Source organism: Physcomitrium patens, chromosome 9 (genome assembly GCF_059467195.1).
Source record: "Physcomitrium patens ecotype Gransden chromosome 9, ASM5946719v1, whole genome shotgun sequence".
NCBI classification, from domain to species: domain Eukaryota; kingdom Viridiplantae; phylum Streptophyta; class Bryopsida; order Funariales; family Funariaceae; genus Physcomitrium; species Physcomitrium patens.
In genome coordinates, this window is record NC_143418.1 from 17,526,889 (window position 1) to 17,551,574 (window position 24,686).

At 38.2% G+C, this 24,686-nt stretch overlaps 1 protein-coding gene across 2 annotated transcripts; it reads right to left on the reverse strand.

Moving 5' to 3' along the window:
* Positions 1–4,392: 4,392 nt before the first annotated feature.
* On the reverse strand, positions 4,393–19,413 carry LOC112286931 (myosin-9). 2 transcript variants are annotated; one of them, XM_024529353.3, is made up of 39 exons: positions 18,730–19,413; positions 17,447–17,575; positions 16,406–16,549; positions 16,125–16,270; positions 15,693–15,849; positions 14,976–15,034; positions 14,667–14,823; positions 14,211–14,360; positions 13,884–14,020; positions 13,538–13,684; positions 13,293–13,394; positions 13,024–13,081; positions 12,718–12,819; positions 12,528–12,565; positions 12,273–12,399; positions 11,904–12,077; positions 11,526–11,657; positions 11,289–11,398; positions 10,968–11,028; positions 10,658–10,835; positions 10,330–10,535; positions 10,051–10,170; positions 9,643–9,741; positions 9,123–9,344; positions 8,850–8,989; positions 8,557–8,671; positions 8,298–8,357; positions 7,983–8,066; positions 7,572–7,742; positions 7,126–7,281; positions 6,769–6,975; positions 6,430–6,573; positions 6,220–6,290; positions 5,910–6,009; positions 5,707–5,763; positions 5,442–5,498; positions 5,225–5,305; positions 5,026–5,108; positions 4,393–4,861 (listed from the first exon to the last, which is right to left on the reverse strand). In XM_024529353.3, the coding sequence occupies exons 1-39, from the start codon at positions 18,748–18,750 to the stop codon at positions 4,735–4,737; spliced, it is 4,629 nt and encodes a 1,542-aa protein (XP_024385121.1). In that variant the 5' UTR covers positions 18,751–19,413; the 3' UTR covers positions 4,393–4,734. The 2 variants fall into 2 exon arrangements, with proteins under 2 accessions (XP_024385121.1, XP_024385122.1); XM_024529354.3 differs by having other exon boundaries at positions 12,528–12,562; positions 18,730–19,195.
* Positions 19,414–24,686: the final 5,273 nt, after the last annotated feature.

A 24,686-nucleotide genomic window follows, 5' to 3' on the forward strand; every position in this document is an offset into this window, starting at 1 on the left:
AAATTAATTTTTGTATTTTATTTCATGTTTATTTATATAATTTTATGTGATTTTTATGATTATTTTTTATTTCATAATCATATTATATTTTATTATTTTTTTAAAATAATATCTTATTTATACATTAATATTACATATTTTTAATTAGATATATATATATATATATATATATATATATATAATATGTAATAAATTAAACATAACATCAATAAATAGACTTAATTATGTATTTAAGATAATTTTAAATTGATTTATCAATTATTATAAATTAAAAAATTACAATACTTTGTACATAAAACTTATGTAAAATAAAATAAAAAGAAATAAATATTTAGTCATATATATATTAAAAATATATAGTATATAAATGTAATTAGATCAAATAACATAATACTACATAAAAAAGTATGTTTAATTTTCTAACATATGAGGTTTAGTTCTAGAATTTCTTTACAAATAAACTTCTATGAAGTTTCTCTTTTGTTTAATAGATGTACTTGGATTGTCTATCCTTGATTCAAAAACCTTTTTTGAACAAATAGAGTTGGTAGAAATTTGAAAAGTAAGGGTTTGTGCTTCATTATATGTTTAATGGAAAATTGTAGCAAAGTATTGTATTGCAACAAGATCCTCCCTCTACAAAAAAATATGCACATTTTGATCTCTCTTTTTATATCTTTTACATAAAACTCTCTCATGGATGCCATTGATGGTTCTTCAACTTTATTTTTTTCTTCTACTTTCTCATTTTCCTTCTTCTACTTCTTCATTTTTTCTATAACTCTCACAAATATCAAAATCAATAAACCTCTCTTTAATACAATGTAGTCTCATTCTTCTCATCCTCTATGTTTACTACCCTAGAATGTTCCATATAATTTCAATAAAATTTTCAAGGAACAATTAGATATGTAATAAAAAAGAATAGCAATTTTATGTTTGCACATATTGCTTCTTATAGTATGCTCACAAGAACAACATGCATAATCTAAAACAATATTAGAAATTACATGCGAAGGTTGGAGGTCTTGAGAATTTTGATATTTCACTTTCCAAAGATCATCTATTGAAGTTGGTTCCACAATGTCTTTTTTAGAAAGACTCATTAGAAAGATTTTAGAAGACTTTCCTTTATAATTCCTTTGATCTTTTTGATGACAACAAATCTATTATACTTTTGGTCCTCTTAATACATGTAACATATAACAATAAAAGTTGTGAAATCTCACATTGACCAATCTATTCTTCTTTCCAAAGATTCTCTTATCTAATTGAAAAAACCTCTCCTTTAATGCACATTTTATAAATTTTAATATTATTATTAGTATCATGATTTACATGAGGAAGGCATCACAATCCTACTAATCAAAGATCAATTACAAAAAAAAAAAAATAATAATAAGAGACGAAATTCTAAATTAATTGAAGATGTATGATATTTAGATTTCTCTTGACACTAATATAAACTAATCAAGTAACATCCAATCTGTCTTCTGTTCTTTTTTCTTCTAAAAAACTTAAACCAGCTTCCAAAGAATATATTGAGTCATAACTACAACAACTAAATTTACACTTGAACTCCTTATAAATCTTTGAGTAGATACCAAGTCATTATAACTCATAGAATGAAGAGGGGGATTTTGAATACTTAGAATATTTTTACCCTTGTCCATGCTTGCTCTTGATATATATCAAAAATAGAAAAAATTAAAGATATAAAATTTAAAGTACAAATTTTAATTAGAATAGAACCACTTACATATAAACAAGTAAACAGATAAACTTCATAGAAGTTAATAATAAATTTTTTAATAATTTTTGAGTGCTAAAAATAAAATAAATAATTTTAATAAAAAAAAATACATAATAAAAATATGTATAACAACAAAAATATTGTAATATTACAAAAAACTAAAAGAAACTAACTTCAATGCATAAATACTAAAAATTATATAAACTAAACAGTAATCTCTAAAAAATGCATTTTAGTAGTAATATAAAACACCAAATTATTATAATAATAATAAAAACACTTTAAAGTAAAGTATATATCAAATTATTAATTCTAAAAATAGAATTTAATTTTTTTTTTTGGAAACCTTTCTTTCTTAAACCTTGTGACTAGAGCAACTCTACACAAATCAAGGAATCGCGATGCGGTTTTCATGGAATCGCAGGAGAAAGTACCAGATGGGGTTGCGATGGAATCACAGTCGCTTAGGAGGTAGAGCAAGGGGTCACAATGGGACTTGAAGTCGCCCAGAGATTGAAGCGGCGAAGCTAACTGGGGAGCGCAGGGAGTGGATGAAGAAGTCGAGGACTTGCGGCGAGACTACGAACTCAATGGGAATCGCAGCAAGGAGCGGGAGCAGCAGGGAGCAACAACCGGGACAAACTCAACATGAAGTAGAATCACAGCAGGGATCGGGAGTGACAGACAGGTTGCGATGGAATTGCAGCAGACGGGACGAACTCAACAGGGTTGCGGCAGGGAGCAGTAGATGGGATTGGAAGTCGCTAAGAGAACACAGCAGCTGAGCTTGTAGGGGAGCGTAGGGAGAGGGGGAGGAAGCCAAGTGCACGCAGCAGCAGCGTGTGCAATAGGTAGACAATACTTGGTATAGGAAGTAAGGTACAAATTGAGAGCAAATATGAAAATAATTAAATAAATAAAAGGATATTATACTCCCAAAAATGGTAGGCCATCTGGGCAGTAGAGGGCACATTTGAAAGGACAACCAGATGGAGGCAATTCATGGAGACGGCAATTAAGTTTGTTGGGTTCATCCATTAGCTGAACCTAATGACCTTGGACTAGATCCTAATTTGTTCAAGGAGTGACTTCTAAAATAACTCCATTTCTAAGAATCAACATGTAAGGACCACATTTTGATCTTGTGTAATGGCTATCCGTATTACTCAAGTAAATAGTAGTAATTAGAAGTAGAAACATGTAGGAAAGATTATATCTTTTCTTAAAAAGTTTCAAGGAAGTTTCTTTGATGCAGATTAGATACTTAGAGTTTTGTAAACATGTAATGTAGCTATTGAAACTTGTATTACAAGTCACTCACTTTTAGAAAGTCACGTTGGAAGTGACCTACAATTAAGGACTTGGACCACAAGTCTTATGGTCCTTAAGCAGTTTCTACAAGACCTTCATAGTTGTTATATGTTAAGGCAAGATTGGAGCCATCCTCAATCAAGTCAACATCTTTTTTGTATTTTCAATCTTAATTAAAGACTTCTTAGTCTCTTTGAATATGACAATAGTCCTACTAGTACATTTCTATCTTATAACCATTTCTTTTATTGTAATTTCTCTTTTCTTCATTTACAAATGAGTATACTATCTTTTAAGTTTTTTTGTGATTTATGTCTTTGACAATTTGATAAGACTATTAACTTTTTATAGTTGTTTTGTTTAAAAAGTGAGTATATTATCCTATTTTTTAAGATGTATGGTTAAGTTTTAAGAAATTGCAGACTGCTCACATTTAAAATAATATTGTTTTTTGTTTTTTGACAATGACTTTTTTTAAATAGAGTTGACTATCGTTCTTTGTAAGAGTTTATATTTAGTACTAGAGGTTGCAAATTATCCTCATCTAAGTTGACTTGTGTATTTGTTGGCATTATCTATTATTGAAATAAAAGAATATATATATATATATATATATATATATTTACTATGCTTAGCATAAGTGGGTATAGATTTATAACTATTGCAAATCTTCACAAGCTTTTTAATACTTTGGAAGAAAAAATCTCATAGATTAGCAATCTCAACCATGAAAGCACTATTTCTTCACTCATAGAAAAAATCAACATTGAGGTCCAATGTTTATGCAAAGAAGTTGTATAATTAGAAGAAGCAAGTACGAGTGAATCCAACAAATCTAAGAACTACAAGTAAAAAGGAGCCAAAGATACATATACAAGGGAAGTTTAATAGAACAAGATCAGAAATTTGAACATTTCTACAAGTCAAGTTTTTCTTAAGGTTACATCCTCTCAGTACTTTGAAATTTTCATTCAAGTAGAATTTACAGGCACACCCCCAACAAAACTATAATGTATAATTTCCACAATAGTTGTCAAGATTCAAGTGCGGAACTCCATTCATACTTGTCTGCCACCAAATAATGTGCATCCAGCTACTCATTTTTAGTGACCAAAATATTAGAGATAAACCACTCAAGTACCCCTAATTTGGTTAGAAAAAAGCAGCAGTAGGAAATAATACAAGCACAACAGTTGAAGCAGGTTAAGCTGGGTGAACAGAGTAAGCAGTTAACCATCAGATGAACAATTTTCAACAAGGGCAAAGATCTGTTATTATCAGAAATCTTAACATTGAACAAAGTAGAGAAATGAAAAGAGACATAAGAATTTACAACGCATGCTTTCATATTAATTTGAAAAAGTGGTAAATAAGTGACAATTCAGTGACAGTTTTGGTCTTAATATACTGCTTACTCACTGAAAGAATCTGAATATGGGAAACTCGGCAAATGAAAACGCAAAATATAGCTCACCCAGCACATAATCTTCCTACAACTGTTGAGTAAGCCCAGTGTCGAGCAAATAACTGCTCCATGGCCACGGGGAAAATGCTATCAGGATGAAAATTACAGATGGTGGACAGTCACAGTCCATGCAACATATGCTCTAAACTATTTCTAACTACAATCTTTAATCAGTAATTTTGAGTCTACTGAAGATACAAGTAAACTAAGAATCTGGTTGTGGCATTAGAAAGTGAAAGGCAGGGTTATCCTTCAACAAAGGTGGTGGTTCAACTTCAGCCATGTCAACCTCGGGCATTGACTTAGAAATATCGTCTACAGAGAATGGAATACTGCGACAAACCAAAGTTGATTTTAGTACTCAACATTAGAGAGAAAAGTTGAACTCAGAATGCGAAGGTAGCATTCGTGGAATTCCAAGAAAACGGTAATTATTCTTTCATATTGTAACTTAAAAGACTCAAAATAGACTATACAGTAGAGCTCTTGGTCATACCTTGAGTCGTCATCTAATAGGAAGGAGTTGCTGACAGCACTGTTTGAATCCTCAGTCATTAGAACTCTCATGTTAGCAATCACCTGTGTAGATACAAAAGTGAACCAAAACGGTGAGTATACAATCAAATAATATTAATGTCATTGCTCAAGCTTAGATAAGGTGCGATAATCCAGCATGAAAAACAAAAACAATTTACCTCTGGTGAGACGCTGTGGGTGCCGTACTTGTCATCCCAGTACATAGTACTAATACGATATAGCTGCTGGACACTCAACACCTGAAGAAACAAATAATGGCTTTAGTAAGAAACAACGCTGTACTGTAATAGATAAATTGAATCATTGATCACAAAAAGCGCTCAACATGAGTTTGATAGCTTTACACTACGTGTTCTACTGCTGAGATATACTTACCGGACAGAGATCATGAGTGATCTCATCAAGCGACTTCTTTGGCTTTTGATGAATGACCTGCAGTGACACATTTTCAATCGTTAACATTTCATTTTAGGCTATTACAGATGATTAAACTCAGGAAAAGCAGGAAAAGGTAGGAAACACACGCGATTTTATAAGAACTTCGAAATGAAGTCACCAATGTGGGCAATGAAGAAGAAATTCAATAATTACACTTTTTCAGATTAATTAAAAGCTTAAGTAACAGATTGAAAGTGCTTACCAAAAATCCAACTGCTTGTCGGATATACTTGAGCTCATCCCATGACGCTCCAGCATACTGCACACAGGACAAGTTTCATAAGCGAAAGATTCTGCAGAGACAACAAACGAAAGTCCAACAGCAACATCTTTTCATCCATTAGAGTCAACCGTGAACTGGTAAAAACAAATTCTAAGCTAGAGTTCGAAGTAATGAGGATATACCTCCTCCCCAGCTTCATAAATCCAGTGCTCTAGTTCTGCAAGTCCAGCTTTCACATACTCTCCGTTGCTAAATGAGCAACACTCACGTCTCAGCAGCAAACTGCATTGGATCCACAAATTCACAAACTCAGTAATAAAGCCAAACAATGCCATGTAAACGAAGATCGGGAACTAGAACACACAAGTATTCAAGATGTGATGAATACGGTATCCAAAAGTTCACGCCAACAATTAGAAAAAATACGGTTGGCATAAGAGATTGAATCCAGAACAATTTGACATATCATCAAAACTCATGGAAAGGTCTGACCTGTTGAACAGCTGAACATTGATGAACGAAAAGATCTGAGTGAAGAGCTTGCGAACAAGGAAGGGCGGAACCTGAAAACAAGATTCGCGAATTTAGAGCAGGATAGACTTGATGAATTTCACTTTGTTCAGCTTCAATATGAATTGAGCTCCGTATCATGTTATAAAACAAGAAACTCAACAGAAAATAGTTGCAAATTAGGAGGCTCACATGATTGGCACGCATAGTGCTCAGCAACGAACTGAGGCTGGAGATAATACTGTGCCAGTGGCTGCTGAGTGTCTGCTGTGCACTGACATTAGAGCTTGGTGACCTTGAAACCTTCCCGAGACTTGCCCTTGAGGTCCTTGGTGCCTGCCAGATATTTTAAACAAATTCCACCAGTATCACGTCCAATCGTCCAACTAAGAAAAACGGAAAGCAGATAAAAATTGAATTTGTTTAGCTCATTCTAAGTTAGGGTTCCAAATTACAACAATGAATGGTCTACGCCAAATTATTGAGACATTTCAGAAACAAAGAATGTCTACATGAGAAAGTGGATCATACCTGGATACAGAGCCCAAGCAGAGGTGAAATCTCTTTCTTCAGATTGTCACGGACCATGCCATAAATTTTCTCCACATATGCAGTGAGTTGCTGCTTGAAAAGCAGAGCAGGATATTTGGCTTCTACTTGCCGCGCCATTTCTAACCCGCCCATGATACCTCCATTTCCAAATGTGACAGCACCTGGTTGAGGAGACTGACGGAAACCCTGATAGCCCAAATATTGGTCAGAATCTCGTGATACCGACAACAAAGTATATGTAGAATAGTCTCCGGAATTTAATCTTAATTGCAGAACACACTCTTCAATACAGAAATGAATTTGAGTGGGTCGGCCGCACAAAATGTAATCACTTACTTGAGTCATTCTGCCAAACAAAGTCACAGAATTGGAGCGCCGTCTTTGAGGAGCACCTCCAGCAGCTCCGCTGGCTTTAAGGGTTCTTTGCAATAGAAATAGCAGAGTAGAGGTGTTGGATAGCCAATAGGCGAGAACATCGTTGTTGTCTTGGCTCTGCACGAGATCAATATTCATTTTTGTTACCACCTACTGCTCAATGTCCATAAACTAGCTCACATCAATGTAAGGGCCAGGTATAATTTGTTGTATAATTAGAGAAATTCATTGAAGGCACATTAACAGCTTCAAACCAAAAAAAAGAGGAACAGCAAATGTAGAAAATGCCAGCAAATGGTGAGAACAGGGCATGATCTAATGTCAAGATGAGTACAATGCGTCAACCAATGAACTGCTCAAGGTGCTAAGAATTTTGGATAAATCTTCATTCTGGAAAGTTAACTCACTTCAATAGCAGTTCCGATTGTTTGGATGATTCGGTCAAACACATTAGTCCTCTCAGCCTCAAAGGACCGCCATTGGAGCAAGGACTTGTACAGAATGCAAGCAGCAATAGGTCGGTCATTGTTAAAGCCGACATCTTGCATGACACATTGCAGCAAAGAGTCTTGATTCTCCTGAAAGAAAAAGATTAAAATGGGGTCAGTACTGAATTAGTTTTATGTTTTATTAGTACTGTTAAAAACCCAAATGCTGGTACTCTGTTGTGCACAAAATAAACTCAATACAGAAAACCAAATGGAACTAAAACACATTCAAGACATAGTTCCACTGTTGTTAGCATCCATAAGAGCCTACATTTGACGTCATACTTCATCATATCTATACCTGCAAACGAGTAACCAGATAAATCCTACCTGCTGTCTGTCGATCAACAACTTTTGACGCCTCTGCTCAGCCTCACTGTGCTCTCTCTCAATTTGAGCTGTATTTGGCGATTCCTGCAACACAGAATTGCCTTCAATCAATCGCCTACTCCTAAACTTATCAATAATATTCATCTAATTCTTCGCCTCACGAAGAGGTAACAATCAGTTCAAAGGTGAAGGAAAAAATATGCAGGCTTACATGTCAGGGAGCCATGCAATAAAAAATTTAAAGAAATTCCCAAAGCGTATTCAAAAGCGTCTACGCAGCATGAATAAACAATCTGTCGAATAACAACTACTCACCGGTACTGAGCGAGCCTCTCTGTGTTCGTTATTGGCAAGATAACCGTTGTCTGGAGTCCTCTGAAAATTTAGTAGAAACAGATAAAACATCAATATAATAGTGATTGAACATCATGCCACTTAGTTTAACACATTAATAATGGAAAAACTGAAAGAGTGTCGAAGATGTTGGGTATGCAAACACTCAAAATAAATTAAATTATGAAAATCAAAGGTCCACATTGGAAAATAAAAATATCTTTCTATCAAAAAATCTTACCTGGAACACGGTGCTTTTGAATCGATTCGACAAACCCTTGGTCGGTGACAATACGAGCGTTTGTTGGCGAAGGACTTGATTCTCGGACTCCATGTTCGAAAGCTTCTCTTGCAAACTGAACCATAACAGGCATAAATATAAGTTGTCTACACACACTAAGGTAAAATCTCATAAAAGTTGAAGAGCAGCCATATCATAATCTAAAACCGTACCCGGAGAAATATGAAAATAAGATAATCTTGGGCCCTATGGTGGTATGAAGCCAAAACCAACAATCCCAGGGTAGGAGATACCTCTGTAGCGCTTCCTGTGTTTCGGTGATCTTGGCCTCGGCTTGCTCTGCTCTCTTGAGTCTCTCATCGCTTTCTTTTTTAGCTTGAGCAAACTGCTCTTCAGCCTCGGCTGCTTTTTTCTTCAGATCCGCCAAGAGAGCCTGCACAAATAGCAAATTAGGGCTCTGCTTGTATAAATCCGCAAAGATCAGAACTTTGTACCCATGGGGACCATGATGCAAATGAACTAGTCTAACAACACAAAGATAACGATGAAAGAAATAACACGCAAACCTGCAATTCTTCGTTTTCTTTGGTTAGTTTCTCCACTTTAGCATCGAAGACTTCTACAGGTGGCACTTCCTTTATGACTTGAGCGGCTTGACCAAGAGCTAACTTATTGACTTCAAGCTCCTTAGTCAGATGAGTTTTAGCTTCCTGCGCTTGCTTTTGTTCCTCTTCGAATTTCTCTCGTAACTTCGCAATTTCCTGGTTTTTGGCTTCTTCCATGTCCGTCTGCATAACAATCATAAAAACAAATTACGAAGAGCTTTGCGGATTGATTAGAACGTATAAACTTAACGATCACCGAGTACTTCAGCCCTTAAGTCAAAAACATGTTGCGACACGAACAAAAATGCGTGAATCGAAATTTTAAATTAAGTTTAAAATTGGACGAAACAAATTAAATAGCACAACAAAAGTAAAAACGTGTCCAAATAGAAAACTTAGTTTAAGTAGTTTAACAGCAAAAAACCACATTGACATTGGCACAAATATGCAGAAATTTACTCAAAAGTGTAGATGATCATACCCGCATGCGCTTCTCGAGCTGCAGGCGCCACGTAAGCTCTTCACATCTCTTCTCCAACTTCGTTTTTGCTTCTTGTAGAGCTCCGGTTTCTTTTGCGGCCTACGAAAGTCACAAAACAAGTAAAAAAATGATTCGATTAGCTTGCTGCAATTGTTTAAAAGAGATCATGATAGACATTAAAGGGATCGATTCCAAATAGTGTTTAAGCTGTTAAGGAGTCAACAAAAGAGCAGCAAATGAACGAAAGAACACAGTACCCGAACGCTTCAACAAAAGCAACAAGTACACCAATACAGTTGACTTCAAACAGAACAGGTTACCGCACCGACATAAACGAACCAACAGGTTTTTCCATAGCACAGCTTAATGCACGATAAGAAACCACGGCCAATGCACTAAGATACTTACAGCTTTAAGCTTCTTGAGCTCATTTCTGGCAACCCTCCCCCTCCAAGCACATTGAATTGTGATAGCACTTTTGCGACACTTTTTATATTCGGATCTTGCTTTGTATCCACGCCAATGAGCCTATGCAAGGTAGAAAGAGATCAGTCAAAGCATTTTCGATCCAAGATTAAAAGCATTAGGTGATAGAGTCAAAATGCCTAGCAGTTCTAGTTACACCATTCAATCCAGTATTCTCTAAGCCACAGAATGCGATACACTACAAGCAGAGAATCATTTTACCTGAATAAGAGTAGCAGCTTTCGTTTGTCTTATAAATCGTGCATCCTTGCGAGATTTCATTCCTCGGAATCCAGATTGTGCCCGGATAACAGCCTCCTTGATTCGAAGGAACTTCTTTCGAGCAAGCCACATCCGAACGTTCTTTTGAATCATTATTGCAGCGGCTTCCTGACGCAATCTCTCATACCGCTTGCGAGCAAGGCAACCTGCATTGAAGCACAAAAGTCATAAAATACTCAGAAAGCTACTTCTTTTTAAATGATAAAAAAAGATCCGAACAAATTTCAAAGTACACAAATTCTACTGCACCTCGCGCTTGGATACGTACCTCGCCAATATCTCTGGATTGTAATTGCAGCCCTTCGCATGGCAATCAAATGTCTTCTCGCCAGCCAGGTTCGGACTTGTCTTTGAATCGTCTTCGCTGCGTTACTCAACATCTCAGCTCTCTTACCATCAAGTTCAGCCATTTGCCCAGATCGCAAGAACACCTTGGTTTGGCCCAACTGAAACCAAACGAGTTCATACACACAGCGAAATCAGTTAAAAGATACCTTGAAGACTTTGTAGCCAAACATCATCCTTGTGAAGCTCACAACTTAAAGTTCTCACACCATTAACAGTGAATGAAAGGTTACCTGATAGTTCTGCAGATCCATTTTCCTCAAAAGCTGTTCGGTTGCCGCCTTCTCGTCGTAACTAAGCACAATCAAGTAAAATTGCATCAGAACACATTATCCTTCGATGTTCCCAATTCAGCCCCAGATATAGATGGCATGAAATTCAATGCGTCCTTCGTATGCCACGCTCACATAAAGACCTTCAATGTCTAAAAGCTTTCGAGTACACACATTACAATTGCCGGGAATCAAACACCGTGTATGATGCATGTTGACACACTAGAAATGTGATACAACTACTGATGGTAGTGAGATGGGTGAGGTGACGAAGGTACGTACTTGCCCTCGAGGACCTCCGGTGCCAGCATCCCGAAACGATCAAGAAACTCATAAAATGTCCGGCGTGTTGGATATCCCGCACAACTAATTCGAATAGCCTCCAACACTCCCTGTTTAAGCCAATCCCACCCCCATATAACGACATCATTAAATGCGCATTACATATAAAACAAACTCTGCATAAAATTAACCCAAAAGCCAAACCAGGAAATCTACTAGAAAGGTGAGCGCACGTACTCCACATCGAAGCTGCTGGATGACATTCTGATTTTCAAATCGACCAGGCTTGTGCACCATGTTAGGTTTCACACATCGAATATAGTGAGGTTCCGTCGTATTCAAGGTTTCCATTAAAGCTCCCAATTGTTGCTGCACAATTAATTTATAATTAGTACATTTTAGCCAGAGGTGCTAGCAGCTACGTATACAGGTCACACGTGAAGCGGCAAAAGTATAATACTAGTGAACCTTCGTTTCAATAAATTACTGTAAAAATTAGGATTTTTTAGAAATATATCCGCATTTCCATTAACCACAGGTTGAAGTAAGCACCATATCACAATACAAGAAATTACTAAGCATCCAAACCAACGGATTCTCTTCGACAATTCTAACCTTGAAACGAGCGCCGATTGAAGTAAACTTGTACGAGGATTTAGAGCCTTGTTCGGGAGAGCTGGGGAAGAGGCTTGCAACGAAGGGGCATCTAGAAGAACCCAACAATGACTGATGTTCGGCAACGACATAATCTTTGTTCTTATCCAGGAACAAGTCAGTCTGATACGTAACCTGGGAAAACAAAACAGACAACATTTCAGAGCCCAGCAGCATATTGCCTTACGGAGAAGACCGCTAAGTAGTAAGAAGACAGTTGGTATCACACTTGATCAGTTGAGCTTCAACAATTTGAAAGGCACTTGCACCAAGCAGGAAACTACGTTAGCAAGGAAATTGTAACGGAATAGCGCATGAGTAGGCGTTTACATCTCCGGCGTAGTGATTGATTGTGAAGTCAGTCCGAGATAGTTTAGGCTTGGACAACCGCTTGTGATTTCTATACTGCTGAAACAGCTTCGTTGCGAAAGTCTCATTTGTTGACTTGGGAAACATGCTGAAAAAGTAAAATTCCGACTTAAAATCCTGAAATCCCTGGTTAACTCTGGCATTCTTCGATGAACACTTAACACTCAACAAACAGTTAGACAAAAGTAATGAAAAGTAAGGCAATGAGATGCATACCAGGCTTCATCAAGAAGAGCAATGATGCCAGAAGGCTTCTGTGTCACAAATTGACATGGAAGAAAGATAAGGAGGTCTTCATATACATATAGTTCCATATTATTTCAAACATAAAATATATTCGAAGAATTAAAAGAAGTGGTTAAACAAATTAGTTGTTTCATTTAGTAACGGATATGCCTAGAGAAACCTTCTCAATGAGATCCAGAACATCTTGGTTGTCAACAAACTCAATGTAGCTCCAGTTAATGGCCTCCTTGGTGTACTCTTCTTGCTCCATCTTGAAGACGTGCTGAAAGATGACCAATTAATTTTGTAAGCAAACCACTGTTTTAAATTAATATTCTAATGAACTGATTAAAATTAAAAACAACCTTTCAGAATGATGAGCAACCAGGAAAAGAAGTCAATAATGCAGCAGAAACGTGCTTCAGAGACAAAATTGTACACAGAAGTATTAAACCCAAGGATACACATTAAATTGTATAATCAGAACCTGATTGAAATGCTGCTGAAGCTTCTCATTAGCCAGATTAATGCAGAACTGCTCAAAACTATTACATTCAATTAAGTATGTCAGATGCAGAAGATGGAGGAGATATAAAGGTTCGAAGATATAGTGAACAATCTGTAGAAATTTTTTAGTAGATGAATTTGCACACTGGCTGTAGAAGCTCTTAGCCTCAGCTATTAGATCATGATTGACTAAACGAGAAACATACCGGAAGCTATCGAAGATATCAACAAAATAAGGCTGGAATCTACCTGTTGAACTTGAAGCTTTCAAAGCCGTAGATATCTAACACTCCAACCAAGTATGGTGAATCTGGATCTTGACCGATGGATCTGTTTACCTTGTCAACCAGCCTTGTACAAAGTGATAAGGGGACTGTTAAGTATTCACCATCAGAGTTCCCTCACAGTGTTACAAGCTAAGGATTGATCTGGAAATCAAAGACTATCAAAGAGTAAATCCAAGTTGTTTAAAAAATGATTAATCAAAGTTGTACCAGTCAAACAGACGAGAGTAGATCGTCTTCGCCAAAGTATCACGGTTGGTGGTGGCCTGATCCTGATTTAAAGTCATTGTGATGTTGCCATCACGTGTAACGAGAACTCGAGTGCACAAAGAGTCCAACAGCCCCTTCGATTCACATCTATCAGAAACAATTAAACCAAGACTCGGAACTTAGTGACAAGATCAAGCTAAGTCGTAATAAAAAAGACATGGTGTCACAAGAAACCTGGAATTAAGAGGTCTCATCACAAACACAAGAGATGCAAATTGCATTATGACTTTGAGAAAGCCTCAGATGGCTACTAATGGAGAAGAAAAGATTGGAACATGAAACTCACTGAAGAAGCTCTGCAGCAGCCTCTAGATGGAACTTGGACTGATCGTCTTTAAGCTTTGATGAATCAGAATCTGATCCAGCGACAAATTCAATATTTCCCAGGTGCAGCACTGACGCAACCACTCGGAATATCGCTTCCTGTTAATCCAATATAAAAGAAAACTCATGTCAGTAGGATGATAAAACGTCATGAATGTCAGAATCGGCACGAAAGATAGAAAATTACCGAATCATAATCCATAATCTAAAGAAACTCGGGTAGAATACAACATTCTGCTACACTTCCAAGAACTGCTTAGTAGAATGTAGTACTAGGAGACCATCATACCTGCTCCTCAGGGTTGATACCCACGACGTCCATAGCCCTGCGTGTTTTGACATATTCCCGACCATTGGTGGTACCATTCAGCTCAAAACAGTCACTTTGGTTCAAATAATGGAAACTTCTCGCGTCCCCCAGCTTATATCTTTCACAGTCCTATGATGAAATCCAAAATCACCATTCACAAACAGATCAGATTATTTCGTCCTTCATAAAATAAAGCAAAATGGCTCAGTTATCCTGTCCAGTATTGCAGCAACTAAGAACTACATCGCCTTACGAACATCAGTCGCAAAAATCATGTTTGATAGAAGATGTCTCTACAACTGAGTATGTGTTAAAAGAATAACATAAGATAAATTACACAAAGGAGAGCGGATACTACATTATGCTGGCATGATATCCACTACTAACGTCACAGACAATTTCTCGTCAATATCAATCTAGAGGAAAAAATTATACCTCAGGAGATGCACACAACTGGTAGAAGCAGTGGTAATTTCGCTCAGGATCCGCAATTTGGACAACTCGAGATCTTTCCAGAAGGTATGTACGCACAGCTGCACCAGATATCCGACCACTTCTATCGAATTGAATCTCCACGAATTTACCGAATCGACTGATGTCCACACAACAATAAAGATTAGTGCACCAACTAGATTATACATATCCAGACAATCCACAGAGACATGTCAATGACTGACATGAAATGATATTATAGAACCCTGCTCAAGTACAGCCACAAGTCATATGCTTAAGACATCCACATACCTTGAGTTGTCATTGCGAACCGTCTTCGCATTTCCAAAAGCTTCAAGAAGTGGATTAGACTACACATCAATCAAACAAAACAGCATTGAGTGAGCAGTGAACTACCAGTCCCCTCGCTGGGTATTCCAACTACATATCATATAGTTCTCTCTGGGTCTTATGACCAATAACCCACTGTTCCATATCGCTTAAGTAGACAGAACTACCGTGATTCTTATATTCTTTATATAAATTATTGTAAGGTGCAGATAGGCCCTCAACTGTGTATAACTGGTGTACTTTCTCGATAACAAATGGTGACTCCTTTGGGCATTTCTGCGGGGACCTGATCCTTTCACCTGTCAGCGAGACGTTTGATGTATTTTTATGCATTTCTTCTTGAATGGATTTTCGTTCATCTATCCTTTCTTGAATCTGCTGAGATAAGGTTCAACCTTCTCAAGCTCATTTTAAGCACAATTTAAAGGATCTTCACTAGATGTAACCAATAATGGCTTTTTCTTTCATTACTTAAATCTTCCATTTAACTTACATCTGCATCCATGCAATTTATTACATTTTTATTATTTTAATTTTCGACTGTATAGGGAGAGCACGTGTTTGAGAGGGAAGAACTTAACTGCCACGAATAGCTACTATGTCAATTATGGTCCTTGTTTGAACTAATGCGATACTCAGGAAGACGCATATCCGGGAGAGGCAGAAAATGAGATTCACCTCTAAAACTTGCTGCTCTACGGTTCGCCCATCAGTGTTTGCTCGACCACCCATGTAAGCCAAATACTGCATAATTAACTTTGTTGTCTCTGTCTTTCCAGCTCCACTCTCTCCACTCACCAATATAGATTGACTCTTCTTCTCTGTGACCATGGCTCTAAAAACACGGCACATTTTCTTTATGTTAATGCTACCTCCATGAGTTCAGTAAAAGGCAAGTCATTCATAGCACTGCGACACTCTACTGTAAGGGTCAAACGTAGGCCACATGTACCAACTCTGATACCAGATAGCATATTACCGATACTGGCTGCAATGCTGGAATTAATAAGATGTACAGAAGTCACAAACCAGAGAATCGGCACATAATTTTTCATGCACGGCGCCACATGTATCTAGATAGACTAGGCCGTAAAGGTGGGGTAGATATACCTGTATGACGCATCTGCCACTGCGAAGACATGAGGACTTAACTCTCCAAGTGGTGCCCCTCTATATTGCTCCATCATGTGACTATTGTACAAGTGAGGTAGCTTCGCAAAAGGATTAATCGCAATCAGGATATTCCCCGTGTACGTCTGCCACCCATCGCCGGAAAAAATTCTTTGAAATCAGATTCGGAAACCTTCTCAAGGTTAAATAGGATAACAAGCAACGTAATGTAACGTAATAAGCGCTTACACATTCAGTTCAGAGTCAGTTGAAACACTCACATAAATCTCATCCAGTTCATATCTACTAGCAAGATTATAAAGTACTCCTGGCTCATGCAAATAAGCCAACTTCGTCATATCATCCACACCACCAGGCTGAGCATCTGGATCCTTCGCATGAACATTAGATAAGCTTGTTGTAACCTACAACAGAACCATTCATGTAAGTCATGAAACCTGGAAGAATATAAGAATCTTCATATAAAGGATTCAATTCATATCCCACGAGAAACATGTTGACGCATGGAACATCTCAATACATCTGCTGGAGAAAACCATTCAGACTCCGCAGTAACTATTCGTTGTAGCAAAGCTCGAACATGCAACGTCCAGGGACAGTCTCGTTATCGTCGTCAAACCCATTAAGTATCCCTTGGAACGTGTATTCTGCTGATGGCAAGGGTATCACACAATGGACCACTTTTGGCTATTTAAACCTGGAGAGGCCCGTAAGTGTAGCCTCTGACTTCCTAGATGGAAAGATGAGACAAAAGAAACATGTGAAAAAAATTGTCATGTTTCGACACACCCCAACCGACCTAAAACTGCTCGGTTTCTCGAATGTATGAAGGATCTAAAATATGAAACCCATGCGAGTGCGTATGGCAGGTTCAATTGGGCCCAAGCGCTATGTTTAAAATTTAAGATATTTTAATGAACAAAAAATTAAACTCTATTCAAGTGATGAAACGATGAAAACCCTGCGCAAGGGTTCAGCCCTAAAAGAACCGTCTTAAAATACGGAGAGAGGTGTAAATCTAGTGCGTAGGATAATGTCGCCAGAGATTGCAAATGGGCTTCAAAAAACTTATATATCAACTAAACCGATTGATGGAATCACAGCTGGTAGCAAAACCACCAGTTAAGAAGCACGTCCAACTTCAGAACACACCTCCTACCTTGATCATCTATTAAACTTAGTAGGATTTTCCATGACACCAACATTATAATATTTCAAATTCTCCATGTGATTTAAGCTCTCATCATCTCTCGAATGCGTGGTCACTAGCCCCATACTATTGGCAGACTGCAGGCATTTACCTCATTTCCCTTGGTGGTGCGGACTTTAGCTGTTTTCCCAGTAATATCTATTACTTCTCCTTCTAACCAAGCTAACTCTGGGTCCTCCACCCAGACTTGGGCCCCAACCGTTACATTCCCTGCTGTCGCCTGCACAAAAAGCAGCACAAAAAAATAAAAATAATAATAATAATAATAATAATAATAATAATTACACCTCAAACTTTGGATACACTGGACACGTACATAAATGATCTATATTCGCTTACTGATAAACTTGTACATTCCAAGTATTCAAAAACGGTGATTGACATTCCGCACAGCTCAATGAAACCTCGTCGCGTACGGACTACACTCCGACAGTGGAGAAAAGGTGGTTCCCTGGTGATGAACTGCGTTGTTAGCAGTACCCTAATAATTTGAGCTCAGTCTAGGAATGGTGTTCGAGGAACAGTTGCATGTAAAGCTCCGCAATAAGGGGAAAGGAGATCCATGCTGCTAAATTGGCTTACGTAGACTTTGTCAATAAACACGAATGCTAAATGCGTTTCCATTCCTTGGTTTACCCAGGGCACCTCCAGTGCATCTAAGTAGGTAAGCTCCCGGAAACGTGAAAAAGAGACCATCAGTTGCAGCCATTCATGCTGTATTCTTCAACCTAGCATTCCCCTGCGCCAATTTCAAGGTGGAGGTGGTACGGCGCACGGAAGCTATAAATTAAACGTACTGCTAGGGAACTGAGCAAGTCGGCATGCTCTGCCATCCATAATTTCTACTACGAAACATAATCGTTTGCATCTACGATTCGACCCGAATGAAAAACCCGCATTGTGAATCCTAGGTGTATGCTCCGTGAAGGTATTCCTGGTCCATACGAACCCTCAGGACTTACTTCAGGAACCAAACGCAGGCCCAGACCAGCCAGGGTTGCATCCATTAGGTCACGGGCATGGCGAGTGAGGGCGGCTCACAAACATGAAATTCTACTGTCAACAAGCGCTCCCTCTACATAAACAGATCGGAAGCAAAAGAATGGAAACCAAAAATGTCCCATCAAGTAGCCCTTCAACGACGAAACGACGACTCACATCGCATACCAGAACAACAACTGAAAACCAAAACGACACCATTCATTTCCTGCACAGCAAGAGAAGAGGCGCCCGATCCGCTCTGTACACGCCCGCACCGTCGACCAACTACCTCACCCGCATTCAACCCTAAAATACGACCTGCCACCAAATCGCATCATTCCTTTCTCATAAAAACGAATCCCTACTCAAACTCGTCACGGACGCCACACTCACCATGACGGACGACGGCGCCATACGCAACTCCTGTCTCCGATCACTTCATCCACAATCGCATGGCCTCCACGAGATTTGATGAACGATAAGAACACTCAGCGAGGCGCCCCTGCACAGATCCACAACCTCGAAGCTCTCTGAACCCCCGTCCCAATCACCAAGAAAGCGTCCCCTCGTGTTCCTCGTCGTCGTCCTCGTTCGTAATCTAACGAATCTTGCTACTCACAGCAGCAGCCCCTCCCCTGAGCAGCGGCAGCAGCACACTTCCACAGCAAAGAACAAAACCTCTCCTAGCCTGGGAGAAATGAAAGTGTCGATGAAGACCCGGTAGAGAGCGTGCGTGCGTGATCCTAGGTGCCAGCCAACCACAGTAATTGGGGGGGGGGGTGTAGCTTCGACTGTGCGTCTGAAGAGGAGATGACGAGGAGGAGGAGGAGACAGCACCAACACAACCAACGCGAAATCACAATTGAAAAAGACTTCCTCTGACTCTCACGCGCGTTGTTAGAGTGAGTGAGTGCTCAATCAAGTCTACCCCGCTCCTCTACCCGCTTCTCGACGATAAAGAAACGATAAAGACCCTGATCCGAGCTGCGAGCGGGACGCTATCTGCGAGGGGAAGACGGACGAACGAACGACGACGGCGGCGTAGGCAGGACGATTGCGGGCAGGCGGGCGGGCGCAGGAAATCAAGATGGACGAGCGAGGAGGGCGGGGCTAGAATTTGCGGAGGTTGTCTGGGGCGGGAACGGCGAAGGTGGTGGAACCCGTAATTTGGAGACCCCGCGATCACGTAACATCCTGCGGAAATGGAGCGACACCCGGCCCACAGTCACGACGATGACCGGGCCCAGCCCACCATCGGGCTCGGATCCAATCCCATTGCGCCGCTCCTCACCCGGCTTTGCTTGCTTGGTTGCTTGCAACATGCCATAGAAGAAGAAGAATAGTTCCTTGGTTCCTTCCTTTCAATTCCATGTTGTTGTTCAAGTGTGTTCAAGTGGCGGGCGCGGGGCGTGTTTGCGGGGGGCGGCAGAATAGCAATCTCCCGTGCCCGGACTGGGCGAGCGCATACTGGGTCAGACCCCTGCTCCTCCTGCCATTCAAACTGGGTCTGCGCGGGTCCCACCGAACATGCTCCCCCCAAACCCAACCCAATCCAACCTCACACTAGCCTCGCCGTTCCCACTGTGTCGTCGCCCACACTCTTGCTGCTCCCCACCACCGTGTTTCCTGTGTGCATCACCGGGGGATGAATGTCGTTAAACGATTCCAGGGGTGCATTGGAGACTCCTATATATCAATAACACTTGGGTTCAGTCCAAGCTTCAGCGTTCGTTCCGTTTCACTGGGCCTGCATTCATTCATTCATTCATTCCCTTCCATTCGTTCCTCGTACACCACCACCCCGATTGCTTGTTCAAAATAGCCAAAACGGGTTCGTTCCAATTTCCTCATCTTCCACGGTCTCACACTCTACAATATATGGTCTTAACTTCATGTGTTCATTCCACATTAACTGGTTGCTACATACCGTGTTCCAACTGTGTGGAATTTCTGGTTAACCTCCTTCCGAAATCAATGAACAGAAACCACCTCCATGTATATCGCAAACTATAATAAATGATAAATGGCATTAGGTAACAATGATGATATTAATGGCATTTACATGTGCATATTTTACAACCCACTTTGTAGCTTTTTTGTGGCCCTAAACCAAATAATTCTTATATTGAAGTCGAGCAAAATATTCATAGTAATAAAAAAAAATAAAAATAGGAATGGTTTTTTAATATTTTTTTCAACTCCTATCCTGAACAAAAGTGGAGCAGAGACAGACATGTGGCCAGGTGTCAAAGGGGGTTTTTGATAGCCAGATGGATGGGTGTTGTGGATAAATAAGGGCCCAGTTTGTCCCCCCCCCCACTGGTTTGTACCTCAACAAAGCATTGGTCACTACTATACACATTCGTTATTATTTACTCATTTTTCTTAATGAGGATACATGAGCTTGTTATAATATATATATGTACATACATACATACATACATACATAGCGAGAGAGAGGGGCACTTCAGATTGACTTTAGTGGATTTCAGTCCTTTCTCTCATAAAATGAATGGGAACAGAACAGCTTCATCCACTCTAAAGGGGGGTGGGCAGACGAGTGCTGGATGGATGTGAATTGCGAGGATGAAGACGTGATAACTCGTTCATCTTTCGAGCTCGAGGATGGATGACTTCCCCAGCACGCTCACGTGGCAATCCTCGACCAAGCAAGTGACCTAGACCCTCACCATTGGGGTGAGCTGGCATCACCCCCCCCCAATCCCGTCTCCATGAGTTACTGTGCACCTTCATTAATTAATTAATCAACTGATAACATATTTTAAGCATATCACAATGATTTATCTTTGAATAATTTATTAAATTTTGCACAAAACTATTCTTTTTACAAGAGAAGATTAATAACTTATTGTTTACAATGGCAAGGTAGTGAGATATGTCGTTATTATTATTATTATTCTTGATTTATCTGCTTCAGATTAAAGCCACTACTACTAAACACATGGAATCGGTACTATGTGTTTAGTAGTAGTGGCTTTAATCTGAAGCAGATAAATCAAGAATAAAGTGAACGCTTACGCATTCAGCACCGTCCAAAGCACCGTCCAAAGTATTATGCAGTAAGAAACCAGTTTTTTTACATAACATAATATTATAGTACTTCTAATTTCAATAATCTGATTCCAAATGATATTCAATGTTACCAACTTTGTCATCCACAATAAAATGATTTTTTAAAGAAATACGTAAAGAAAATTGTCAGCACTACAGCCCTAATTAATATTGTTACACTCCACATGGCCTTCACACAACTTAAATTGACAAAAAAAACATGCCTCTATGCTTTGGGTGTATTTAGAAACCCTATATTTAGCCCATTATTGACCCCAAAATAGAAATGGTTAACGAAATAAGTTTAGTGGTTTTGGCACCAAAAATACTTATTGATAATACCAAATAACCTTACAAAATACCAATATATAATTGCAAGCTAATTTCTTGGCCTTTACATTATTCATCATTTCTATGATTAGGATATGGTTTTTCTTTTAATTGGTAATAAAAAATATATTAAATTCTTATACTATACTTGTGAGTATTTCATCTTTAATCTTGCCAATGGTTATGGTTAAGATACTATATGGCCTTTTGAGATCTGTTGGAAGATAATTTAGGCAATGTTTTGTATATATATAATTGATTTCTGATTTGTTGTTTTGTTTAAATAGATATGCCAATAACAATATATATATATATATATATATATATATATATGGTTTTCATCAGATTTAATTTTTACCACTCTCTATGCAATTGAATGCAACAAACAAATGTTGCATAACACATAATAAATATTATAATTCAATACAATAATGTGTTTATATCTATCTATCTTACACTACAAAGATCCCTTTTGTTGGTATAAACTTACCCAATACACATGATTAGATATTGTAAATCTGTTATGTTTGTTGGTATTTAAGGCTACAAATATATTTGTAAGCTCAAATGAATTCATACAACCAATTAAATTTCTTCTTACAACAGATGTGGATATTTCAAAGTGAACACAATGTTAAATTACTAGTGGGAAATATCATGTTTGTTATAAAGTCTACACACACATTATATTACCGAGTCTTTGAAGATACTTTTACTTATATTTGACTTATTCCATGCAAATAATTGTCCATGTGTTGGTGCTCTTGTCCACCGAAACTTATTTTTGCACCTTTGAACTTGTCATCAATTTGTCCACGCACCTTAATTTGAATCGCTCAATTTTGATTCCATTTTTCAATTTTATATGTGCACAAAACCTGAAAAATAAAATCAAAATTGTGCAATTCAAATTTATGGTTTAATGATCTGAAAATTACAATCCGAATTGTGGAACACAATCTCATTAGTTTTGTTCAAATATTCAAATTCCATGTACAACAGAAAACCTCATGTATTTATTATTATTAATATTATTTTATTTATTGTGTATAATTTTCACATTAGATTAAACTATACTTATTGTGAATATAACACATTTTAACAAGTTTTTCTACAGGATATTATATATATATATATAATAACACAATTAAGGGTTGTAATACAAAAGCTTGTAGTGTTAAACTAGAAAAAGTAACAATTGTAAGAAGTGGTGTAATGAATTGTAATAATACTGCCTGTAAATAAGGAGCTGACTTCAAAATTTACTCTAAAAACCACAATAAAATATATAGGGCTTAGTAATATTTATAATACGTATAAAATCTAGAATTTAAACAGATAATATGTAAAATTCAATAATCAACATTTATAATAGTTCATTAGGTATTTATTTTAAGATTAACAAAATTTCAATTTTTTTTTCTTTTTTTTCTTTTTTTTTTTCTTTTGAAGGTGAGTTCAGATGAAGTTAGAAACTAAATCATTTTTTTAACCTTTTATATATAATTTTTAGTCTCTAATTTAGCAAAAATTGATTATCTTTGTATGAGACTGTCATCTTAAAGCATGTTGAGTTTCAATCCCTCCGAAATGGTTCGATCTCACTTACATATCTTTGACCATATCATTTTTGTTTTTTTGACTTTTTTGACTTTTTTTGTTTTTAAATTCTTGTTCAGAACGACAATAATGCATATTATTATGTAGGAAACTACATCCCTCGGGGTAAAGTCCATTGGAAATATATTTTTTATAACGAGAAGTTTCACCACTCGATCAATTCTTACCCATTTCAAAAAAAAAATAATATAATGATAATCACAGTCCTCAACACATCCAGAATGTTGAACTTCAAGGTTTTTACCAACTGCAGCAACATGGTGTTGTTGTTGTGGTTTTTTGCAGCATTGTCTTGCTACATGGAACTTTTGTGGAATCACCGCATGAAGAATGGTTTCAACACTCTCGTGACCATTCATCCTAGCAACCAGATGCCATGACAAAAACAAAAATGACAACTTCGTTTTGAAAACTTCAAAGAGAGATTGTGGAGTGTGGGTTGTGAAGCCAGGTGTTGGGTCCTGTTGAGCATGAAGCGCGGTGGCAATCTAGACAGGCACGGAAACACTCTTCGACGCCGATCGAAGCTCCAAGCCGGCGACGCCAGATGGAATCGTCTAGATTGTCTAGATCGGGCCCCATCCGAGCAGATCAGCCTCACGATCGGCGGTGCAAGGAAGGATCTAGATGGGAAGATGAGAGGACTGACTGAGATCCTGGATGATTTATCGAAATGGGGCTTGAACAATAGTTCTAGCAGGATCATCGAGGTTGACTCGACGTCGAAGTAGGTGTGGATACACCGAAGCCTGCCTTTCAACGTTAGTTGCAGTTTTTTCCTTCCGCTGGTGTGGGAGGTGGGTTCTGGAAAAACGTGTGAAAAAACACACTTCCCACTTCAAAGATCCTTTGACCAAGTCTGCGAAACACTAAAGAGTTTGGTTCACAGTACACACCAGCCAACTGCCATTGTGTTGACTTCAAAAGTTAACCTTATAGGTTTTTTATTTTTTATTTTTTATTTTTTTGAGGAGGAGTGTATCTTTCTTCTCTTTTCAATTTCTCATTCCTCCAACAAAAAAACGGGCGATGCTCGTCGTAAAAAACGTAAGAAAATCGCAGGATGCTTGCCTTAAGCAACTAATACAGCATTTTCCTCAATGATTATTTGCTCCTGCTAGTGATTTTTCTCTACACGCCTGTTCTATTATGAAAAGACCTTGAAAAGCCACGATCTTGGTGTTTCACCAGCAGTAGTGTCCGCCCCCAGTCCAACAGTCCCTGGTTGAAGTTTTGTGTGGGTTCGGCGGGCAAACTGGTTCGGTTGCACGGTTTAACAGTTTTCTTGTCAGTTTTGCCTCCTTCAGAACTTGCAGAAAAATGAATTT

Bases quoted from the DNA above. Each gene is read 5' to 3' on its own strand.
- LOC112286931 (XM_024529353.3), bottom strand. From the start codon at position 18,750: ATGGCGCCGTCGTCCGTCATG. The intron at 12,078-12,272 runs GTAAACGCCTAC...TTGTTTTCCCAG, and splicing joins TCAATCACTACGCCGGAGAT to GTTACGTATCAGACTGACTT. The intron at 4,862-5,025 runs GTATGACCAAGA...GGTTTGTCGCAG, and splicing joins CTATTAGATGACGACTCAAG to TATTCCATTCTCTGTAGACG.